The sequence below is a fragment of the Oncorhynchus gorbuscha genome, linkage group LG06, assembly GCF_021184085.1.
Source record: "Oncorhynchus gorbuscha isolate QuinsamMale2020 ecotype Even-year linkage group LG06, OgorEven_v1.0, whole genome shotgun sequence".
In the NCBI taxonomy this organism is placed as follows: domain Eukaryota; kingdom Metazoa; phylum Chordata; class Actinopteri; order Salmoniformes; family Salmonidae; genus Oncorhynchus; species Oncorhynchus gorbuscha.
This window is the reverse complement of record NC_060178.1, coordinates 24,480,824-24,502,575: the sequence shown is the minus strand read 5'-3', so window position 1 is coordinate 24,502,575 and position 21,752 is coordinate 24,480,824. Positions and strand designations below refer to the sequence as shown.

The following is a 21,752-nucleotide window of genomic DNA, read 5'->3' as shown; positions in this document are numbered from 1 at the left end:
GGAATGGAACATACCAGACCTATTTTTCTCTCCATGTCCCTGGATTTCAACCGCTAACTCTGGACATTCATACCTGGATCTCGCAGCTAGCTAGCTGCTATCCGTGTGATTATCGGCCTTCGGTTCTGGAGCAAACATCAATTATTCCGGAGCTAGCCAGCTGAAGAGTTCCATCAGTCACTCCTGGGCTACAATTACCTATCTGGACCCGTTTTACTGCCAACGCGGAGCCCCACCGGGCCTTCACAACTGGACTGCCGACGTTATCTACCCGAAGGAGTTATCCGGCTGGCTCCTCTGTCGCGACGTTACCTGAACGCCCATCTGCGGTCCGCTAACCGTTAGATGTCTTATCGGCTGCTATCGGAATAGACCTATCGGACATTTTTTTTTTTTTTTTTTTTTTTTTTTTCTTGGGCCTCTAACTATATCCATTGTTTTTTTTTTGTTGTTGTGTGATTTGGATTCATCCCCTCTACCACACGGAACCCCACTAATCCTACCGACAGAAACGCACGAGGTGGCTAATAACAGACCTCCATCCTATGCTAGCTTGCTACCGATGGCCCGGCTAGCTGTCTAAATCGCCGTGATCCCAACCAACCTCTCTAGTCACTGGACCACTCGACTAAGCATGCCTCTCCTTAATGTCAATATGCCTTGTCCATTGCTGTTCTGGTTCGTGTTTATTGGCTTATTTCACTGTAGAGACTCTAGTCCTGCTCACTATACCTTATCCAACCTATTAGTTCCACCACCCACACATGCGATGACATCTCCTGGTTTCAATGATGTTTCTAGAGACAATATCTCTTTCATCACTCAATACCTAGGTTTACCTCCGCTGTATTCACATCTTACCATACCTTTGTCTGTACATTATACCTTGAAGCTATTTTATCGCCCCCACAAACCTCCTTTTACTCTCTGTTCCAGACGTTCTAGACGACCAATTCTTATTGCCTTTAGCCGTACCCTTATCCTACTCCTCCTCTGTTCCTCTGACGATGTAGAGGTGAATCCAGGCCCTGCAGTGCCTAGCTCCACTCCTATTCCCCAGGCGCTCTATTTTGATGACTTCTGTAACCGTAATAGCCTTGGTTTCATGCATGTTAACATTAGAAGCCTCCTCCCTAAGTATGTTCTATTCACTGCTTTAGCACACTCTGCCAACCCGGATGTTCTAGTTGTGTCTGAATCCTGGCTTAGGAAGACCACCAAAAATTCTGAAATGTTAATTCCAAACTACAACATTTTCAGACAAGATAGAACTGCCAAAGGGGGCGGTGTTAGCCTGCAGAGTTCTGTCCTACTATCCAGGTCTGTACCCAAACAATTTGAACTTCTACTTTTAAAAATCCACCTCTCTTAAAAACAAGTCTCTCACCGTTGCCGCCTGCTATAGACCACCCTCTGCCCCCAGCTGTGCTCTGGACACCATATGTGAACTGATTGCACCCCATCGATCTTCAGAGCTCGTGCTGATAGGCGACCTAAACTGGAACATGCTTAACACCCCAGCCATCCTACAATCTAAACTTGATGCCCTCAATCTCACACAAATTATCAATGAACCTACCAGGTACAACCCCAAAGCCTTAAACACGGGCACACTCATAGATATCATCCTAACCAACTTCCCCTCTAAATACACCTCTGTCTTCAACCAAGATCTCAGCGATCACTGCCTCATTGCCTGCATCCGTAATAGGTCAGTGGTCAAACGACCTCCACTCATCACTGTAAAACGCTCCCTGAAACACTTCAGCGAGCAGGCCTTTCTAATCGACCTGGCCGGGGTATCCTGGAAGGATATTGATCTCATCCCGTCAGTAGAGGATGCCTGGATCTTTTTTTTAAATGCCTTCCTAACCATCTTAAAAAAGCATGCCCCATTTCAAGAAATGTAGAACTAGGAACAGATATAGCCCTTGGTTCTCCCCAGACCTGACTGCCCTTAACCAACACAAAAACATCCTATGGCTTTCTGCCTTAGCATCGAACAGCCCCCGTGATATGCAGCTGTTCAGGGAAGCTAGAAACCATTATACACAGGCAGTTAGAGCCAAGGCTAGCTTTTTCAAGCAGAAATTTGCTTCCTGCAACACTAACTCTAAGTTCTGGGACACTGTAAAGTCCATGGAGATGGACAGGCCTGGACATGCGCTGGCTTGAGCAGGGGGACCTTGTATGCGCTGCAGGATTTTAATCCATGACAGCGTAGTGTGTTTCTAATGGTTTTCTTTGAGACTGTGGTCCCAGCTCTCTTCGGGTCATTGACCAGGTCCTACCATGTAGTTCAGGGCTGATCCCTCACCTTCCTCATGATCATTGATGCCCCACGAGGTGAGATCTTGCATGGAGCCCCAGACCGAGGGTGATTGACCGGCATCTTGAACTTCTTCCATTTTCTAATAATTGTGCCAACAGTTGTTGCCTTCTCACCAAGCTGCTTGCCTATTGTCCTGTAGGCCATTGTGGAGAGGTTGGAGTCTGTTTGAGTGTGTGGACAGGTGTCTTTTATACAGGTAACTAGTTCAAACCGGTGCAGTGAATACAGGTAATGAGTGGAGAACAGGAGGGCTTCTTAAAGAAAAACTAACAGGTCTGTGAGAGCTGGAATTCTTACTGGTTGGTAGGTGATCAAATACTTATGTCGTGCAATAAAATGCTAATTAATTACTTAAAAATCATACAATGTGATATATATATATATTACACACACATAAACTGTTCGATAGCATATCATGATCTTTAATGATCATATTCTACCTACCTTTGTCAGAAGAACGATAATGAATTCCCATACCCAATATTATCTTGCCCATGATAACCAACATGTCTATCCCAGTAAAATGGTGACGTTTCAGGTATCTCAGTCACAAATCAACGGTGAAAGGAGTCAATTAAAATATTTTTCTCCCCGTCGGGGAATTGAACCCCGGTCTCCCGCGTGACAGGCGGGGATACTGACCACTATACTAACGAGGACTGAAATCTGGCAAACACAATATGTTTTATAAAACTGGCCCAACATGCTCTGCAGATGATACAGTTTATACAGAACTTTTCTTTCTGTGAGAACCCGATTCATGTGAACGTATACAAGTTGAATATTAAGTCACTGTGATAGTAAATGTCCATTTCTATTTTTTCTATTAATGCCAGGGGAATCCGTAATATTTTGAAAAGGAAATCTTTATTTTTGTATTGTAAGGGTAAGAGTGCCGACTTATTTCATTCAAGAAACGCAACAGATACTGCGTTTTGGAACTGTCAATTGGGGAATGATATTTGGTTTTCATTTGGTACTAATCGGTCAGCAGGTGTCGCTATTTTAAAAGGCAATTTTAATAAGGGTCATACATTGAGTCAAGAAGTAGATAATACAGGGAGATGGATTATACTATTGGTAGATGTCAACCACATTCAATTCATTGTTGTAAATACTTATGCTTCCAATAAGAACTCAAGTAACTGTATTTTATTTAGAGACATTGAGAGTAAAATAAGTAAAACTATGTCAAAATTTCCATTGGCAAAAGTAATATGGGGTGGAGATTTTAATACAGTATTACATGATAATCTAGATAGAAGCCACCTAAGGATAGCAATTATGTTTGTGAGATATGTCTAAGGTTAGGTGTTCTAGATATTTGGAGACATAAGAACCCAGATAAGATTATGTTTACATGGAGTACCAAAGATGTATCTATACAATCCCATATTGATTTCTGGCTGATATCTGAAGATATGGCTGACAAGGTTGATACGGTCTCGATTGAACCATCGATTTTAACAGACCACAAACAGACCACAAAGGGATCTCAATAAAGATAAATATGCATGGTTTGTCAACAAAAAAAGTTAGTAAAGGTTACTTGAAAATTAACAAGACTACCCGAGGGTGAAGTATTTAAGAAGGAAGTAGCAGGAATTATTGATAAATACTGTAATTGTGCCAGTGTTATGAATACATTTGGAAGTTACTAGGAGCTAATGAAATTTGATATAAGGCTTTTGGCTATTTCAATGGGGAAAGAAATTGGCTCATGCCAAGAGAAAGAATATGACATCATAAACGGAATAATGGATTATACTAAAAAAAACTGAACTAACTAATCAGGAATTACTGGAGCTATCATCATTGCAAATGCAGTTAGACTATCTATGAGGAAAAGGTCCGGGGAGCGTTTGTAAGATCAAGACAAATGGATGGAAGAGAGAGAGAAAAATACAAAATATTTCTTTAATTCAGAAAAAAAATGCAGGCGAAAATACTTCCATATGTAAATTAATGATTAATAATACTCCCAATGAAAATCCAAAGAAATCTCACAGCATGTTGCCCAGTTTTATCAGAATCTATATACATCAGCCCAGTCTACCTCCAATATAGATATTTTCTTAGACAATGTAGCAAACATTGCTAAGAAGATATATAATGATTTTAGGGATTTTTGTGATAATGAATTATCTGAAATTGAGATACTGTATATAATACTGTATTAAAAGCCTTAAGGACAATAGGTCCCCTGGACATTATGGTTTAATAAGCAAGTTTTATAAAGCATTCAATGGTAAATTGATTCCTTTCATTCTTGCTATGTTTCAAGAATCAATAGAAAAAGGGGAGTTACCGGCTTCCTTAAAGCAAGGTGTAATTACTTTGATTCCCAAACCTAAAGCTTTTGACACTGTAGAACATGAGTTTATGTTCAAAGCAATACATTTGGTGACTTTTTTTTGAAAGCAGTCCAAACTTTATATAGTGGTTCTACTAGCTCTGTAAAATGAGCTCACGGGACATCTCAAAGATTTGATGTTGGCCGTGGAATTAGGCAGGGTTGCCCAATTAGTCCATTTGTATTTGTATTGGTTACTCAAATTATGGCTCTTCATATCAAGAAAGGGAATTTTCAAGGTGTTTCAGCACTTCGCAATGAATTTAAACTGTGTCAACTGGCTGATGATACCACCATATTATTAAGAAACAGGAATGAGGTTTCTAAAGCAGTTTCCTATTAATATCAATAAGTCAGTCTTATTTCCACTCAAGGATTGTGTTTTACAGGAAGTATATGATATCCCAATTAAAGATAAGGTTATCTTGGAATTGTTATATGCAAGGATAAAAAACAAAGGAGTGAATTAACTTTAACCTCATTATTGAGAAAATAAAGAATATATTGGACCTCTGGTTGCTGAGAGATATTTCATTATACGGTCAGGTTTTATTGTCCAAAGCTGAAGAGTTATCCAGATCGGTTTATGTCTCGTTATCACTTGAATTATCCCCTAAATTTGTAACGGACTTAGATAAGATTCTTTATCATTTTATTTGGAGGAACAAGCCTCACTATCTATGAAACAGGGCTCCGGGCAGCCGAGCGGAAATGGAGGAAAACTCGCCTCCCTGCGGACCTGGCATCCTTTCACTCCCTCCTCTCTACATTTTCCTCCTCTGTCTCTGCTGCTAAAGCCACTTTCTACCACTCTAAATTCCAAGCATCCGCCTCTAACCCTAGGAAGCTCTTTGCCACCTTCTCCTCCCTCCTGAATCCCCCCCCCCTCCTCCCTCTCTGCAGATGACTTCGTCAACCATTTTGAAAAGAAGGTCGACGACATCCGATCCTCGTTTGCTAAGTCAAACGACACCGCTGGTTCTGCTCACACTGCCCTACCCTGTGCTCTGACCTCTTTCTCCCCTCTCTCTCCAGATGAAATCTCGCATCTTGTGACGGCCGGCCGCCCGCCCAACAACCTGCCCGCTTGACCCTATCCCCTCCTCTCTTCTCCAGACCATTTCCGGAGACCTTCTCCCTTACCTCACCTCGCTCATCAACTCATCCCTGACCACTGGCTACGTCCCTTCCGTCTTCAAGAGAGCGAGAGTTGCACCCCTTCTGAAAAAACCTACACTCGATCCCTCCGATGTCAACAACTACAGACCAGTATCCCTTCTTTCTTTTCTCTCCAAAACTCTTGAACGAGCCGTCCTTGGCCAGCTCTCCCGCTATCTCTCTCTGAATGACCTTCTTGATCCAAATCAGTCAGGTTTCAAGACTAGTCATTCAACTGAGACTGCTCTTCTCTGTATCACGGAGGCGCTCCGCACTGCTAAAGCTAACTCTCTCTCCTCTGCTCTCATCCTTCTAGACCTATCGGCTGCCTTCGATACTGTGAACCATCAGATCCTCCTCTCCACCCTCTCCGAGTTGGGCATCTCTGGCGCGGCCCACGCTTGGATTGCGTCCTACCTGACAGGTCGCTCCTACCAGGTGTGGCGTGGCGAGAATCTGTCTCCTCACCACGCGCTCTCACCACTGGTGTCCCCCAGGGCTCTGTTCTAGGCCCTCTCCTATTCTCGCTATACACCAAGTCACTTGGCTCTGTCATAACCTCACATGGTCTCTCCTATCATTGCTATGCAGACGACACACAATTAATCTTCTCCTTTCCCCCTTCTGATGACCAGGTGGCGAATCGCATCTCTGCATGTCTGGCAGACATATCAGTGTGGATGACGGATCACCACCTCAAGCTGAACCTCGGCAAGACGGAGCTGCTCTTCCTCCCGGGGAAGGACTGCCCGTTCCATGATCTTGCCATCACGGTTGACAACTCCATTGTGTCCTCCTCCCAGAGCGCTAAGAACCTTGGCGTGATCCTGGACAACACCCTGTCGTTCTCAACTAACATCAAGGCGGTGGCCCGTTCCTGTAGGTTCATGCTCTACAACATCCGCAGAGTACGACCCTGTCTCACACAGGAAGCGGCGCAGGTCCTAATCCAGGCACTTGTCATCTCCCGTCTGGATTACTGCAACTCACTGTTGGCTGGGCTCCCTGCCTATGCCATTAAACCCCTACAACTCATCCAGAACGCCGCAGCCCGTCTGGTGTTCAACCTTCCCAAGTTCTCTCACGTCACCCCGCTCCTCCGCTCTCTCCACTGGCTTCCAGTTGAAGCTCGCATCCGCTACAAGACCATGGTGCTTGCCTACGGAGCTGTGAGGGGAACGGCACCTCAGTACCTCCAGGCTCTGATCAGGCCCTACACCCAAACAAGGGCACTGCGTTCATCCACCTCTGGCCTGCTCGCCTCCCTACCACTGAGGAAGTACAGTTCCCGCTCAGCCCAGTCAAAACTGTTCGCTGCTCTGGCCCCCCAATGGTGGAACAAACTCCCTCACGACGCCAGGACAGCGGAGTCAATCACCACCTTCCGGAGACACCTGAAACCCCACCTCTTTAAGGAATACCTAGGATAGGATAAGTAATCCTTCTCACCCCCCCCTTTAAGATTTAGATGCACTATTGTAAAGTGACTGTTCCACTGGATGTCATAAGGTGAATGCACCAATTTGTAAGTCGCTCTGGATAAGAGCGTCTGCTAAATGACTTAAATGTAAATGTAAATGAAAAGATATTCTCACTAATACCCAAGAACAAGGAGGTCTTGAGGTTTTAGATTTCAATACTCTAAATACTACTTTTAAAATAAATTGGATTCTGAAGTATGTTAATAACCAGAACAGTATTTGGAATGTCTTCCCTAAGTATTTATTTGACTGTTGGTGGTTTAGAATTTTTTGCTTCAATGTCATTTTGATGTTGATAAAATCCCAGTAAAGTTGGCCAAATTCTGTAAGCAAGAAATTTTATCTTGGATGTTAGCGTATAAACACAATTTTTCCCCTCACAGATACTTTATATGGAACAACAAAGATAGATGATTTAAAAATAAGTCTTTTTTTTTCGTAACTGGTTTGAGAATACAATTATTTTGGTTGGTCAGTTACTGAATGAGGATGGATATCTACTCTCATATAGGGAATTTCTTGATAAGTTTAAAATTCCGATAACCCCGAACGAGTATGCAATTGTTTTTGATTGTTTGTGATACTACAATTCCCTCAGCAAGATTATTTTGGTCAAATATCTATGGTGATATACAATGGGGGAATGGAAAATTGAGAACAAATATTGTATCAGTAACAAGGTAAAGGAAGTTTATTTTTAAAATGTTACATATAATTTATCCTGTGAAACATGTTTTGGAAAGATTCAAGCTGAATATTGACTATAAATGTGATTTCTGTGGAATGGAGAAGGAGACCATTTTCAATGTGTTTTTTGCCTGTATTTATAAAGTTTTTTTTGGATTGACATACAGAATTTTGTTACAAAAAAAATAGGACAGCTTGTACTATTTAATGGTTTTGATATAATGATTTATTTCAGGAATTCTGACATAGATAAAGATGTAGTATATTTAATTAAACTGCTAATAATACTAGGTCAATTTCATATTCACAAATGCAAATGGTCTAATTCAAAACCTAACTTTTTTTGCTTTATAAATTCATTTAAACAGTATGGCAGTACTTTAACTAAAATGAAAAACAAAAAGGCTATTAAAACATGTTATATAATTCATTAATATGTTTGTTTAGGATTCCTGGCAATGTAAATAGTTTGTATGTATGCTTGTTTGCATGTGACATTTAATAATGCATGTGCATTATTCTTTTTTTTGTTGATATTTGTTAATAAAAAATATAAAAAATGTGTAGTTTTATAATATTAATCAACAATACTAGCTAGCTAGTTGTTCAACTCATGATACACATTTTTAAAGAGTGGGTAAACATGCTACAAAAAGAGTGAAGAACAGATAAGGAAAATAAAGTGGATAATGGAAGCAAAACATATCGTTGCATTGGCCGGGAATCGAACCCGGGCCTCCCGCGTGGCAGGCGAGAATTCTACCACTGAACCACCAATGCTTACTATTTTGTAGAAAAGCAAGATTTATTAACAGTATTATAATACGGTATTTGGCGAATATGTAGTAATAACTGTTGTAGTAGGAAAACATGTTCATTCATCTCATTCTCAAACATTTTTATGAAAACATGGAAGCCAAACGCAGAAACTACAAATCCCTGCATTAACATGTTTATACTTCATGACAAAATACCTCATATTATACAGTCCTGCTAATGTGTCTGGACCTAAACTGCAGAGAAAGAACCCATGACTGACCCGAATGGTTGTCCAATTAAGCAGGCTCGATGTAGTTATTTTGAAATGAATATGCATGTTTTTGAGCAGTCATTCAAATGCCTTGGGCTATTGACTGCAGTTTACAGCATAGAGTAGAGTTTTGTACTCACTTGAAAACAATAATAACATTATTCATTACATTGTGTTGTTGTAGCCTACGTGGGATACATTTCTTGGATGGTATAAAAACTGAAAAAATTGGGTAGCATTTCAAGCTGCATACCATAGCTCTGGGAGCGCACAGTGTAGGCAGCTACCTATGATTTCATCTGATATACTTGTTTTTATTTCGCTGTGTAAATTGACTGGATATATTCACCGCATTATTAAGCCTAACATTAAGCTTATAAATTATGGGATAATATGCATACGCTTCTAACTTTAGTAGCTATAGGCTACTTCGAGTATGTCTGTCTTCATTGTTCTGTTGCGCAATTACGCACCTGGCCTCTCCGCTGCCATGGCTATTCCTTTTACAGCTTGTTGGACACTTATTTCGACCTCCACCTCGTCCTGCTCCTCCTACTACTATTAGACTATTGGAGAGTTGAAGCTTGTTGAATGGAAGATAATGCTGTAGCCTAACAGGAGTGGAGTTGGAAGGAGAATGCATATTTCTTTGATAGTAAGCCTATTATTTTGATAGTAAGCCTATTATTTTAACACCAGCTACATCCTGAAAAAAATAGGCCAACACCAAACGAGTGGCCTGCTAATGTACCTTTCTGGACCTTCTAAATTGTGGAGAATAGACCCACGCGGTTGCATAATCAGGCCTATGCAGTTACTTTGGCATGAAACAAAACAGGAAGTATGAGTGGTTATTCATATTAGCCTACATCACTGCAGTGTATAATAACTGTGTATTCACTTGATAACAAGAATACATTCCTCATTGCGCTGTGTTGTAGCCCAGGTAAAATAATTGTTTTCTAAAAAGTAGGCCTAATAAATGGTGGAGCTTTCTGTGCCCGGGGATAAATCTAATAATCCTAGATTTTGAAGATCCTTGATTAGGTGACAGTACAGAATGTCAGCTTTTATTTTATAACCCAAAACACAACTAAACCAACTGCAAATGCATCCAACGACTTTGTAGAGTTTGATGTAGTCATTGTGTGCAAGGAATATGGGACGAAATACTAAACCTTTGACTACCTTGATACACTAGAAATCAATTTGTCCAAATACTTATGACTTCATGTGGGAGGCGTGGGGACGATTAGATACACAAAGTGCTTTCATTTCTAAAGGTAAAACCCTCAAATACAGATAGTCACCTTTTACTGTTGCCCCATATAAAACATTTGAACTCAAATCTCAAACGCTGGAGTAAAGCGACAAAAATGTTAGCTTCACTGTCCAAATACATATGGAGGGGAGTGTATATACAGGCATGAGTTAAGACAACCAAAATCATAAGGTGTTTTATGAAAAACAAATGTCTTTGTCTTTTGATCCAAATTTAATAGCTACAAAATGATGTTCTCATGGAGTATCATTCCTTGAGCCCACTCTTGGATGGTATCTTAGTGTGCCTTTCACACATCTCCATTCCATTTAAGAATCATGGTATACAGATAATAATAAATGAAGAATAAGGACAAAATTAACAGCTGCATTTACTAGAATTTGCAGACAATTATCAGATTGTTAGTTATTCAAATAGAAAAAAACAGTAAATATACATTGCCTTCTTTAGCCTACAAAGCTACCTGGCCTGACATCCATATCTTCTTAGCTTCAGCACTGAATTAGACAAAAAGTACAGAATTCAACATGTACAATAGTTCCATTTTTAATAAGAACAAAGAAAATCGGCACAAGCTAGAATAAACCCTGTCATTCTACAATTGAATTTGTCCATAAATTGCACCTCCACTACCAAGAAGAGGCTAATGATACAAGAGGAAATCACTGGTTAGACTGCCAAATGAGGCAACCCTATATCATCATCAATATCACCACATTCACTGTAATAATGGAAATGTTTTGAAATGTCTTTCCTATAACAAATGTGAGAATAATCCAAAGATTAAATCGGGCACCAGGTGGAATAACAGTTTTCATTAAATGATAGGCCCATAACATGATCAGTCAGGACACATGAAATTCAAGTATCAAAATGATTAAGAGGACACTAACTAGCGTTAGAGGAAACTACAATGACAGTAAAAATGGAGAAACAAACCAACATGACACAATCAACAATACATTAGGCCAGGGGTAGGCAACCCTAGTCCTGGAGTGCCGCAGGAACTTCATGCTTTTGATTTAACCGACCTGGAAGACCAGGTGTGTTGAATTTTGGCAATCACTGAACTTAGCTCAGTTGTTCGGGTGTGGTGCCTAGTTGGAACAAAATCCTGAAGTACCTGTGGCACTCCTGGAACAGGAGGTTGCCTACCCCTGCATTGGGCAATGTTTTGCATTCAAGGCAGTGATATTTCTTCCAAAAAGTAGGAACTAGATAGCTATGCTCATTCCATGTTAAATACAAATTAAGCCCCAACGTGACCCACCGCCAATGTTTTCTTGTACAAAATAAAGTCTTCAAAGATTTGAGTGAGAATCAGAGTTCATATGGCCAGCGGTGGGTAGTGTTCTGGATGTTTTTGGTCTCCTTCACAGTGAGGGTTGTCAGGGCTTATCAGACTGGAGCATAGTGGTGTCACAGCCTATTATCTGGCACAAAACCTAAACAGTTGGCACAGATCTGGCACAGCGTTGTTTGTATGTTCTATTTGTTCGGTTAACGGTTGCCTTTCATGGCCTCCTTAGCAGCCAAGATTAGAGGTGTAAGACTAGACAGGGGTTTTGCCAGCTTCAGGAAGGGATGCTAGACAAAAAGAAGAGAAGGAGAAGAGAGTAAAGGGTTAACTTTGAAGCTCATCTCTATTGTAGTACATGCAGACAGGGTAATGATGGAGGAGTATATACAGCCAAATCAAACCAGTCAAGTTGACACAAGAGTAGAAGAGCAAATCACAAAGGAAGCCATAGATAGGATGGGTCATCACCTGCAGCAGCTCTTTGCCCCCACCTCTCTTCTCCACATCCATTTCCAGGCAGAGGTTAAGGAAGTCTCTGAATATGGGAGACAGTTTCTCTGGGTTCTGAAGTTCTGGAGTCCCATTTGTGGCAATCAGGTACAGTGCCTGGGGGAGAGGAGAGTGGGAAGAGGAGAACTGTGAGGTGCTGGAAAAGTATGTTACATCCATGTCAGTATCACTATGGAACTAGCTTTTGATGCACTGTGATATAGTAAAAGAAAGCAATAGAATTTTAGGAGGATGCTGCTCTTTGGTTCACTTACTCTTAGCGGGTTCTCATTGAGGTATGGAGGCTCCCCCTCGACCATCTCAATTGCCATGATGCCCAGTGACCAGATATCAACCTTAGGCCCATAGGCTTTCCGGGTCACCACCTCAGGAGCCATCCAGTAAGGCGTACCCACCATGGTGCTGCGCTTGCTCTGCTCTGGAGTGATCTGGGCGCAGAAACCAAAATCGGCTGCACAGAGAGAAGGGAGGTGGAATTCAGAGAGATGGAGACATATGTTAGTGAGGGACTGAAGGGTAGCAGTACAAACAGTAGCACCAGCTTGTAATAGTCATTTGTTAACTATCCTTGCCAAATTGGTACTTTTCTTTCATAGGATGCAGATGGCAAATTCCAGCTATAAATATGAATATAGAACAGTTTCCCAACATCAAAGCGAATCCATATACCCGCAGACTTTCAATAAGGTACATTTCCACCCCCAACTATTAGGGCTGTTACTTCCTCTACATAGGCCATGGCTAGCCTGGTGTTTAGTGGGAGAGGGAGACTCACTGAGCTTGACAGAGCCATCCATTCCCAGTAGCACGTTGTCACTCTTGATGTCACGATGGATGACCTGGTTCGCATGAAGGAACTCCAGTGCTTGTAAACACTTCAGATGGGGAAACCAACGGCAGAGAGAAAGAGAGAGAGCGCAATGGAGCGAGAGGGGATGAAGAAACAACGGTCAATATTTCCACATAAAATAAAGGCTCTAAATGTGAACACACAAGTTACCCACCCAGCCACTGTTAAAGGGTAAAGGGTAAACAGGTCAAGGTTAATGCAGTGTGCCGTATAAGAGCTGGTCACCTCTCTGCAGACAGCAGCTATCTGAGCCTCGTCCATGCAGGTCTCTGTCACCACATCAGTCAGTGAACCACCAGCCAAATACTCCATCACCACATAGAGCTCCTCTCCCACCAGGAAACTAACAAACACACACAGACACCAAAGCCGGAGAGGTTGTTAGGGTATATTGTATTATACAATATCGTACACCCAGTAGTGTTCCACCATCACCAGAAAGTTAAGTTGGGGGTGCCAAACCTACACCAAAGTTAGTGCTGTTAAGCTTAATTATATATTTGACCATTCCATTACCTGTCTACATAGTTGACAATGTTCGGATTCTTTAACTCTTTCATCACCATAATCTCATTGATTATCAGCTCCTTCTTGGGCTGCTTCTGTAGGTTGATCTGTTTAATGGCCACCTGTGAGAAACAGACAGAAATAAGGACAGGTTCAAAATTATCCTGTAAAATGGGTGTGATTAGTTATCCTGCAATCTCTCAACTCCTGCCAGGCTTACAGTTTTCAAATGCTTTCCCCATTTCTGTCTCTCTGGATCTAGTCTCTGCCGCACTTTGAACATCATTACTCAGCTCTCTAGGTCTCCTACCATTTACTATTCTCCTCAATCCACCCATCCCCGGTCAGTCAACCAATGACAACCCTTAATTCCCCTTTTACCTCCTGTCCAGTGGCGACGTCAATGGCTGTGAACACTGTCCCTGAAGCCCTGTGTGGAGACGGTTACATATTTTTAATAACTTGGACACACACAATACACCCCAATTACCACCTTCAAATGAACTTACCCCTGTCCAATTTTTTCATATCTTGTGTACTTTTTTCTGGGATCTCCAATGCTGACAATAGTTCCTGTGGGCAAAGATAAAGTTATACAGACCAATACTAAATTCTCCTGACAAGAAAGTTATATTAATAACTACCAGTAAAATTGTCGTGTTGGTATTGTAAGAAATGTAGTGTGTTTACGCAGTTTGTCCATGATCTCCTCGTCTGACATCTTGCCCTTCTTCTTCTGTCTGTCTAGAGCCTTGGAGGCTGCGTCTCCATCTGGACACGTGGCTGGAGCAGGGATGGGGTCAATGACGGAGCGAGTGTAAACCTGCAGCAGAAACACACACAATAAATAAATAAGAATGAGGGAATGAGCGATTGTGAGCAAGAGCAAAAGAAAATTCAGATGAGCTCCCGTCAAAATTACTCACACTCTTAGTGTATTCTGGACGTGGTGCCACAATGGGTGGGGGAGCTTCATCATCATCATCATCATCATCATCATCATCAATGTCCTTGATACTGATCGATGAGGGTTCCGTGCCCTTTTTGACCGGCTATTGCAGAAAAGATAGACATTTCATATATAGCCCACACATCCTTTCAGGGGTGCTATAAATATGGTCAAGGACCAAAAAATCCCAGCCCCATAGTATTCAGGTAGCTAGTAAGGGAAAGCGGGATACCTAGTCAGTACAACTGAATGCCTTCAACTGAAACGTGTCTTCCACATTTACCCCAACATCTCTGAATCAGAGAGGTGCGGGGGGCTGTCTTAATCGACATCCATATCTTTCGCACACGGACAACAAGGGCAGAATGACAGATTTTGAAGTAATAACTAGAAAGAAGTCAGTACTTACAGAGTGGGGTCCTGCAGGGAAACCATCCTTTTCTAAAAAATGAAAAGGGAGAGGGAAATAATTGCAGTCTTGAAAGAGTCTATAACAATCTTAGAAAACAGCAAAGTGTCATCCATGAGAAAGCTCACCAGAGGAGAAACTGAGGTATTTCTGGCGGCCGTTGCCTGTAGAATCATAGAATTTGAGCACGTCGAGAACAGCCTGGGGGTTCTTTTTCTGCTCTGATTTTGTGATGTTTGACGTCTGGAGGAGCCGTGCCCATTGCTCTGGCATGCCCTATCAGAGAGGAGGATACAAAGAGATGGGGTCAGGGGTCAATCAACTAACTCTGGTAGAATCAAAAACAAGCAGTACTACGGTCCTCCAGGCTGGGATTTGAGTATCCCTGGAATAAGAGTTGAAAAGTCGGACGAAAGTGACCCTTACTCACAGTGAACTCCCCAGTGACAGCATCAAAGCCAACGTGGATAGTGTGTTCAAAGTCTGAAGGAGGAGAGATCTCTGGTCGTTCTTTGTCCCGGTCTTTCTTTCTACCACCTGAAAGTCATCAAATAAACCATCATTACATTCTCTGTTAATAAATGTGATGAAATGTAATCAGATATAACAACGGATAGACTGAAATTGGAAAGAGCGAAACTCAACTGCTCCCGTCACTGGATAGTCTGACCCATACAGATGGAAACTAACATAAAATGGATTGGTTCTGAACTAAGATACACTGAATGAAATGTAGCCTCTTAATGCACCTTTGAAAAAATGACTGAGGCTGTGGCTCCATAGGTAACTGTCCCATCCAGCCCCCTGGATCTTTTTTTCCCCCCAGAGCTGAAGATCCGAATCACATTCTGCACATGCATCTCTACTTTCACATTTCTCACTGTCAATTGTGAGTAATACTTTTTCAAGTTCTAGATGTTCAAGTTCTAGAGGTGCATGAAACATCCATGCAGCATCTGCATACCAACCATTTGATCTCAACCAGGTTCATAGAGATATGCATTTAGGTTAGATCTTCTTGAGCTATACAGTGTTTTGAATTATGTACAGAGAGCTAATTTTAGAGCAGATTATGTTAACTTGAGCATAGCTCGTGTTTAGTTCCAATCAAAGCACTTATTTTGTCTAGTGGCGTGGGCATGACAGAAAAATGTGACCATTCGCACAATCATCCTAAAATCTTATAAGAAATTAGGTGTTTTTTGTATTCCAATAAAATTATACCAGGGATCAGCAATTTTGAAGGGAGAGGGGGCCACAAAATACTGTAATCCTGCAATTCTACACATTTTACAATAGGGTGAAATGAAATGGTCGCAGTTTTGAATATGATATCCGAGTGAGACTGACTAATAAAAATCAATGGGGGCCCCCCGGCTGATAGTTTAACTTGTTGTCATGGTTGAGTTATCTTAAGTTAAACTGCCAGCTAACACATTTTAACAGACATGGGCTAATTGACTGACATAAGAGTAAAACTGCTGATGCACAACCAAATTTCAAAATTGCACCTTGTGTATTCTACTATTCTAACTATTCTGACCCCGACTGAGGGAATTGATCTAAGTTACTTCAAAACCCACAGGCTGCCAGTTCCCCATCCCTGCGTAATACTATTCTATTCGGTACTGTTATGTAGAATGAGATCATTACCGTGTGATCTTGCAGACATTTATTCAGCTTTGATCAAACATGAGCAGAATCTAATTTGTGCAGAAGCTTCGGGACCTTTGGCTGTCTGTAAGATGGTCCAGAAAATTTGGATCCACACCCACTCCGTCCAGTTCCCAACCAGGGACACTAGGACCTCAGGGGGTACTGGGCCTATCCACCAGGGGTACTTGAGAAGACTCATGAGACCATAGGCCTACTGGTATAATGCACGAGGGGGTACTTCAGGGGTACTCTGGGCAGAATAAAATTCAGTTGGTGGTACAGTAACCGAAAAAGGTTGGGAAACCACTGCTTTAGATACCCTGCCAGAGCACCACCTCTATGGACTCGCGTCTCACCTTTCTCTGCTCCTGAGAAAATTGAGATTATCTTGTTGCGGGGTTTCCTTTCTTCCGGAACCGAGGGCAGGGGCTTAGAGCTGTGATTGGCTGAGAGCGGGTCCTTGCTGGAGCCGGTGCTGAAGATGGTGCTGCTCATCCTGACTGGGGGGGCTGGGGGCTTGTCCTCTGGATCCCCGTTATCACACATGGCCGCAGGGAGCGGGAAGGACAGAAAGAGGGTAACAAAGAGACAGACAGGAGGAAAGAAAGCACTAATGTGCACAATAGACAGAGGTGGGTCAGAGAGATCAGGAATGGGAATCAGAATAGAAGGAGAGCATGGGGTGATATCTGCAAGATAAACGGAGACATAATCAGTTTAACCACAAAAATGACAGGTGAACAAGAGCACATGCACATTGCATAACATATTAGGTGGTATTTGATTTAGAAGAGGCAGTCCGGTTTTATGGTTGTAAACCGGTTCATGTTTATCTTGAGGTGAAACTGACTTTACACCACAGAGGAGCACCTTTATCTAGACAGGAAGATTGCTCTGTCAGAACTCATTTTCTCTCTGGCATGTTTTCAGCATTCCCCTATGACTATGCAGAGATATAAACTAGGGCAGATTTCCTATCATAGCACACATCGTCATTCACCCTCGAAACATACGCATACAGTACCAGTCAAGTTTGGACACACCTACTCATTCAGGGTTTTCCTTTGTTTTACTATTTTCTACATTGTAGAATAATAGTGAAGACATCAAAATGATGAACACATATGGAATCATGTAGTAACCCAACAAAAGTTAAACAAATCAAAATATATTTTATATGAGATTCTTTAAAGTAGCCATCCTTTGCCTTGACAGATTTGCACACTCTTGGCATTCCCTCAATCAGATTAATGAGGTAGTCACCTGGAATGCATTTCAATTAACAGGTGTGCCTTGTTAAAAGTTAATTTGTGGAATTTCTTTCCTTAATGCATTTGAGCCAATCAGTTGTATTGTGACAAGGTTGGGGTATACAGAAGATAGCCCCCCATTTGGTAAAAGAGCAAGTCCATATTATGGCAAGAACAGCTCAAATAAGCAAAGAGAAACAACAGTCCATCATTACGGGTCAGCCAATACAGAAAGTGCAGTTGCAGTTGTTCATGTACAGTTGCAAAAACCATCAAGCGCTATGATGAAACTGGCTCTCATGAGGACCGCCACAGGAAAGGAAGACCCAGAGTTACCTACGCCGCAGAGGATAAGTTCATTAGTTACTTGCACCTTAGATTGCAGCCCAAATAAATGCTTCACAAAGTTCAAGTAACAGACAACTTAACTGTTCAGAGGAGACTGCATAAATCAGGCCTTCATGGTCAAATTGCTGCAAAGAATGCACCACTAAAGGACACCAATAAGAAGAGACTTACTTAGGCCAAGAAACATGAACAATGGACAATAGACCGGTGAAAATCTGTCCTTTGGTCTGATGAGGCCAAATGTGAGATTTGTTTCCAACAGCCGTGTCTTTGTGAGACCCAGAGTAGGTGAACGGATGATCTCTGCATGTGTGGTTCCCACTGTGAAGCATGGAGGAGGTGGTATTATGGTGTGGGGGTTCTTTGCTGGTGACAGTGATTTATTTAGAATTCAAGGCACACTTAACCCGCATGGCTACCACAGCATTCTGCAGCAATACACCATCCCATCTGGTTTGTGCTTAGTGGGACTATCATTTGTTTTTCAACAGGACAATGATCCAAAACACACCTCTAGGCTGTGCAAGGTCTATTTGACCAAGAAGGAGAGTGATGAGTGCTGCATCAGATGACCTAGCCTCCACAATCATCAGAACTCAGCCAAATTGAAATGGTATGGGATGAGTTGGACTGCAGTGAAAGAAAAGCAGCCAACAAGTGCTCAGCATGTGGTAACTCCTTCAAGAATGTTGGAAAAGAATTCCAGGTGAAGCTGGTTGAGAGAATGCCAAGAGAGTGCAAAACGGTCATCAAGGCAAAGGGTGGCTATTTGAAGAATCTATTTGTTCAACACTTTTTTGGTTACTCACATTAAGCATCTCCAATCCAAAATTAAATCTAGAATCGACTTCCTCATGAAGCTGGTTGAGAGAATGCCAAGTGTGTGCAAAGCTGTCATCAAGGCAAAGGGTGGCTACTTTTAATTTGTTTCACACTTTTTTGGTTACTACATGATTCCATGTGTTGTTTCATAGTATTAATGTCTTCACTGTTATTCTACAATGTAGAAAAAAGTAAAACAAATTAAGAAAAACCCTTGAATGAGTAGGTGTGTGCAAACATTTGACCGGTACTGTAATTATAGGAAGAACAACACTGGATGGGTGTGTTGCAGAGGCAATAGGAAGGGACTGGGCAAGAAAATAGGTAGGTCTAGAATTGATTATATGTCCCTCAACAGTAATTACTGTCATTTTTCAGAAAGGTGTTGGATACAGAGCTAAGAAAGGCAGTAGAAGTGCAGACAATGGTGGGTTTTTAGAGGGTTAATCATTTCTGTAGTAGAGATCAACAACAGGGAGGGTTGGGTTGAGAAGCCGCATCACAAAAAGCAGCCACATTACTAGCATGTAATGGTCTCCCTTTCATTATATCCTTTGTCATCTCCATCTATGATGTAAAAGAAGTGACCAGGTGAACGCCAATTCATTACAAAAGGATGTCCACTATATTTCTCACATGTATCCATCTTCTCAGACCAGCACAGATGAACGAGAGGACATGAAGAGCGGAATCCATGTCAGACTATCGAGAAACACAATAAATCGACTGGGTATGATCATGACCATCATCATAATCACCTTTCAGACCATTAACTTCAGCTAGTCAGGAAGGAGAGAAGTAGAGGAATACATATCAATTCTCTCACTCGGCCATCATCGTAAATAAGAATTTGTTCTTAACTGACTGGCCTAGTTAAATAAAGGATAAACATTTTATTTTATTTACCATTGACCTAATGTTAGGTCAAGGTTTCTGAAATGTGCAACACAGTAGGGAACTAGATCACCCCCTTATGACTTCCAAACGTGCATTTCCAAGATGGAAAATGCATTCTAGAGTCACTGTGAAAGATCAGATCAAACGTAATACTTGCAGGTGAACCTAGCTAAATAGTTAAGCCTGATTTCAAGAAGATATTAAGTCTAGGCTAGTTAGCTAACAATTTTACCTATTCAACTAAGCTACCTAAAGCTAGTTAGGCTAACAGTTATCTGGAGTTCAGTTAGCCAGCTAGCTACCTAAAGTTAGCTAGGCTAACAGTTGTCCGGAGTTCAGTCAGCCAGCTAGCTAACGTTAATTGCATATAGTTAGCTAGCTAACAACATTAGAAGTGTGAATTAGCTAGCTTGCGCTGTTATTGCTAGGGCTAGATTAACAAACCAGTTTATCTCCAAGGACGAACGCCAGACAATAAGGAACCCTGCTTGACAATACAGATGTACATTTGGTAAGCAACATAACGACATTAGCTAGATAGCGCGTTTTCTCGGTGCCGGTAATAATTTACGGGTATTTTATTTGCTAGCCAATGATGTCGACTCGCAACTCACCAGACAGACTCCATACACAACAGAAAACTTTGGTCCAAATCCTCGACGCTGTGAAAGCTTTAATTTGTACATACGTTAAATTTACATTTAAAAAAATATAAAGATTTGAAGTAGAGTTTACAGAATATACAGAGTAAACCAATGTATGATTTCAACAGTTCCTATAACTTTTTCGTCATTCTTTGTCGACCGGGTGGATTCTTCTTCTTTGGTATCATGGCATTTTGTTTGTGCATGCTGCCACCTACTGTGCGGTAGCTATTTAACCAGCTTCACCTGGAATTCTTTTCCAACAGTCTTGAAGGAATTCCCACATATGCTGAGCACTTGTTGGCTGTTTTTCCTTCACTCTGCGGTCCTACTCATCACACACCATCTCAATTTGTTTGAGGTCGAGGATTGTAGAGGCCAGGTCATCTAATGCAGGACTCCATCACTCTCCTTCTTGGTGAAATAGTCCTTACACAGCCTGGAGGTGTGTTGGGTCATTGTCCTGTTGAAAAACAAATGATAGTCCCACTAAGCCAACACCAGATAGGATGGCGTATCGCTGCAGAATGCTGTGGTAGCCATGCTGGTTAAGTGTGCATTGAATTCTAACTAAATCACAGACAGTTTCACCAGCAAAGCAAGCCCACACCATAACACCCCCTACACCATGCTTTACAGTGGGAAATACACATGCAGAGATCATCCGTTCATCCACATTGCGTTTCACAAAGACACAGCGTTTGGAACCAAAAATCTCACATTTGGACTCCAGACCAAAGGACAAATTTCCACCGGTCTAATGTCCATTGCTCGTGTTTCTTGGTCCAAGCAAGTCTCTTCTTATTATTGGTGTCCTTTAGTAGTGGTTTCTTTGCAGCAATTTGACAATCAGACCATGAAGGCCTGATTCACGCAGTCTCTTCTGAACAGTTGATGTTGTGTCTGTTAGTTGATCTCTTTGAAGCATTTATTTGGGCTGCAATTTCTGAAGCTGGTAACTCTAATGAACTTATTCTCTGCAGCAGAGCTGTTCATGCCATAATATGGACTTGGACTTTTACCAAGTAGGGCTGTATTCTATATACCACCCAACCTTGTCACAACACAACCAATTGGCTCAAATGCATTAAGAAGGAAAGCAATTCCACAAACTAACTTTTAACAAGGCACACCTGTTAATTGACATGCATTCCAGTTGACTACCTCATGAAGCTGGTTGAGAGAATGCCAAGAGTGTGCCTAGCTGTCATGAGTAGATGTTCTAAAACTTTTGACCGGTAGTGTATAGTATACTACTCACTGGCCTCTCTCTCTGTGCTGGCACAT

The 21,752-nt window shown here is 41.7% G+C and overlaps 1 protein-coding gene and 2 non-coding genes across 3 annotated transcripts; all 3 read right to left on the bottom strand.

Annotated features, from left to right (window-relative positions):
* Nucleotides 1–2,919: 2,919 nt before the first annotated feature.
* trnad-guc lies at nucleotides 2,920–2,991 on the bottom strand. Its single transcript has one exon. It is a non-coding gene; the product is annotated as a tRNA-Asp (tRNA).
* A 5,729-nt stretch (nucleotides 2,992–8,720) lies between these two features.
* trnag-gcc lies at nucleotides 8,721–8,791 on the bottom strand. Its single transcript has one exon. It is a non-coding gene; the product is annotated as a tRNA-Gly (tRNA).
* Nucleotides 8,792–10,675: 1,884 nt separating this feature from the next.
* On the bottom strand, nucleotides 10,676–20,658 carry LOC124037748 (serine/threonine-protein kinase PAK 2-like). The gene is made up of 15 exons (XM_046352763.1): nucleotides 20,436–20,658; nucleotides 16,861–17,193; nucleotides 15,279–15,385; nucleotides 14,977–15,124; nucleotides 14,849–14,880; nucleotides 14,417–14,542; nucleotides 14,181–14,313; nucleotides 14,000–14,063; nucleotides 13,872–13,920; nucleotides 13,500–13,612; nucleotides 13,209–13,326; nucleotides 12,909–13,008; nucleotides 12,388–12,584; nucleotides 12,092–12,229; nucleotides 10,676–11,910 (listed from the first exon to the last, which is right to left on the bottom strand). The coding sequence occupies exons 2-15, from the start codon at nucleotides 17,048–17,050 to the stop codon at nucleotides 11,824–11,826; spliced, it is 1,602 nt and encodes a 533-aa protein (XP_046208719.1). The 5' UTR covers nucleotides 17,051–17,193; nucleotides 20,436–20,658; the 3' UTR covers nucleotides 10,676–11,823.
* Between the last annotated feature and the right edge of the window lie 1,094 nt (nucleotides 20,659–21,752).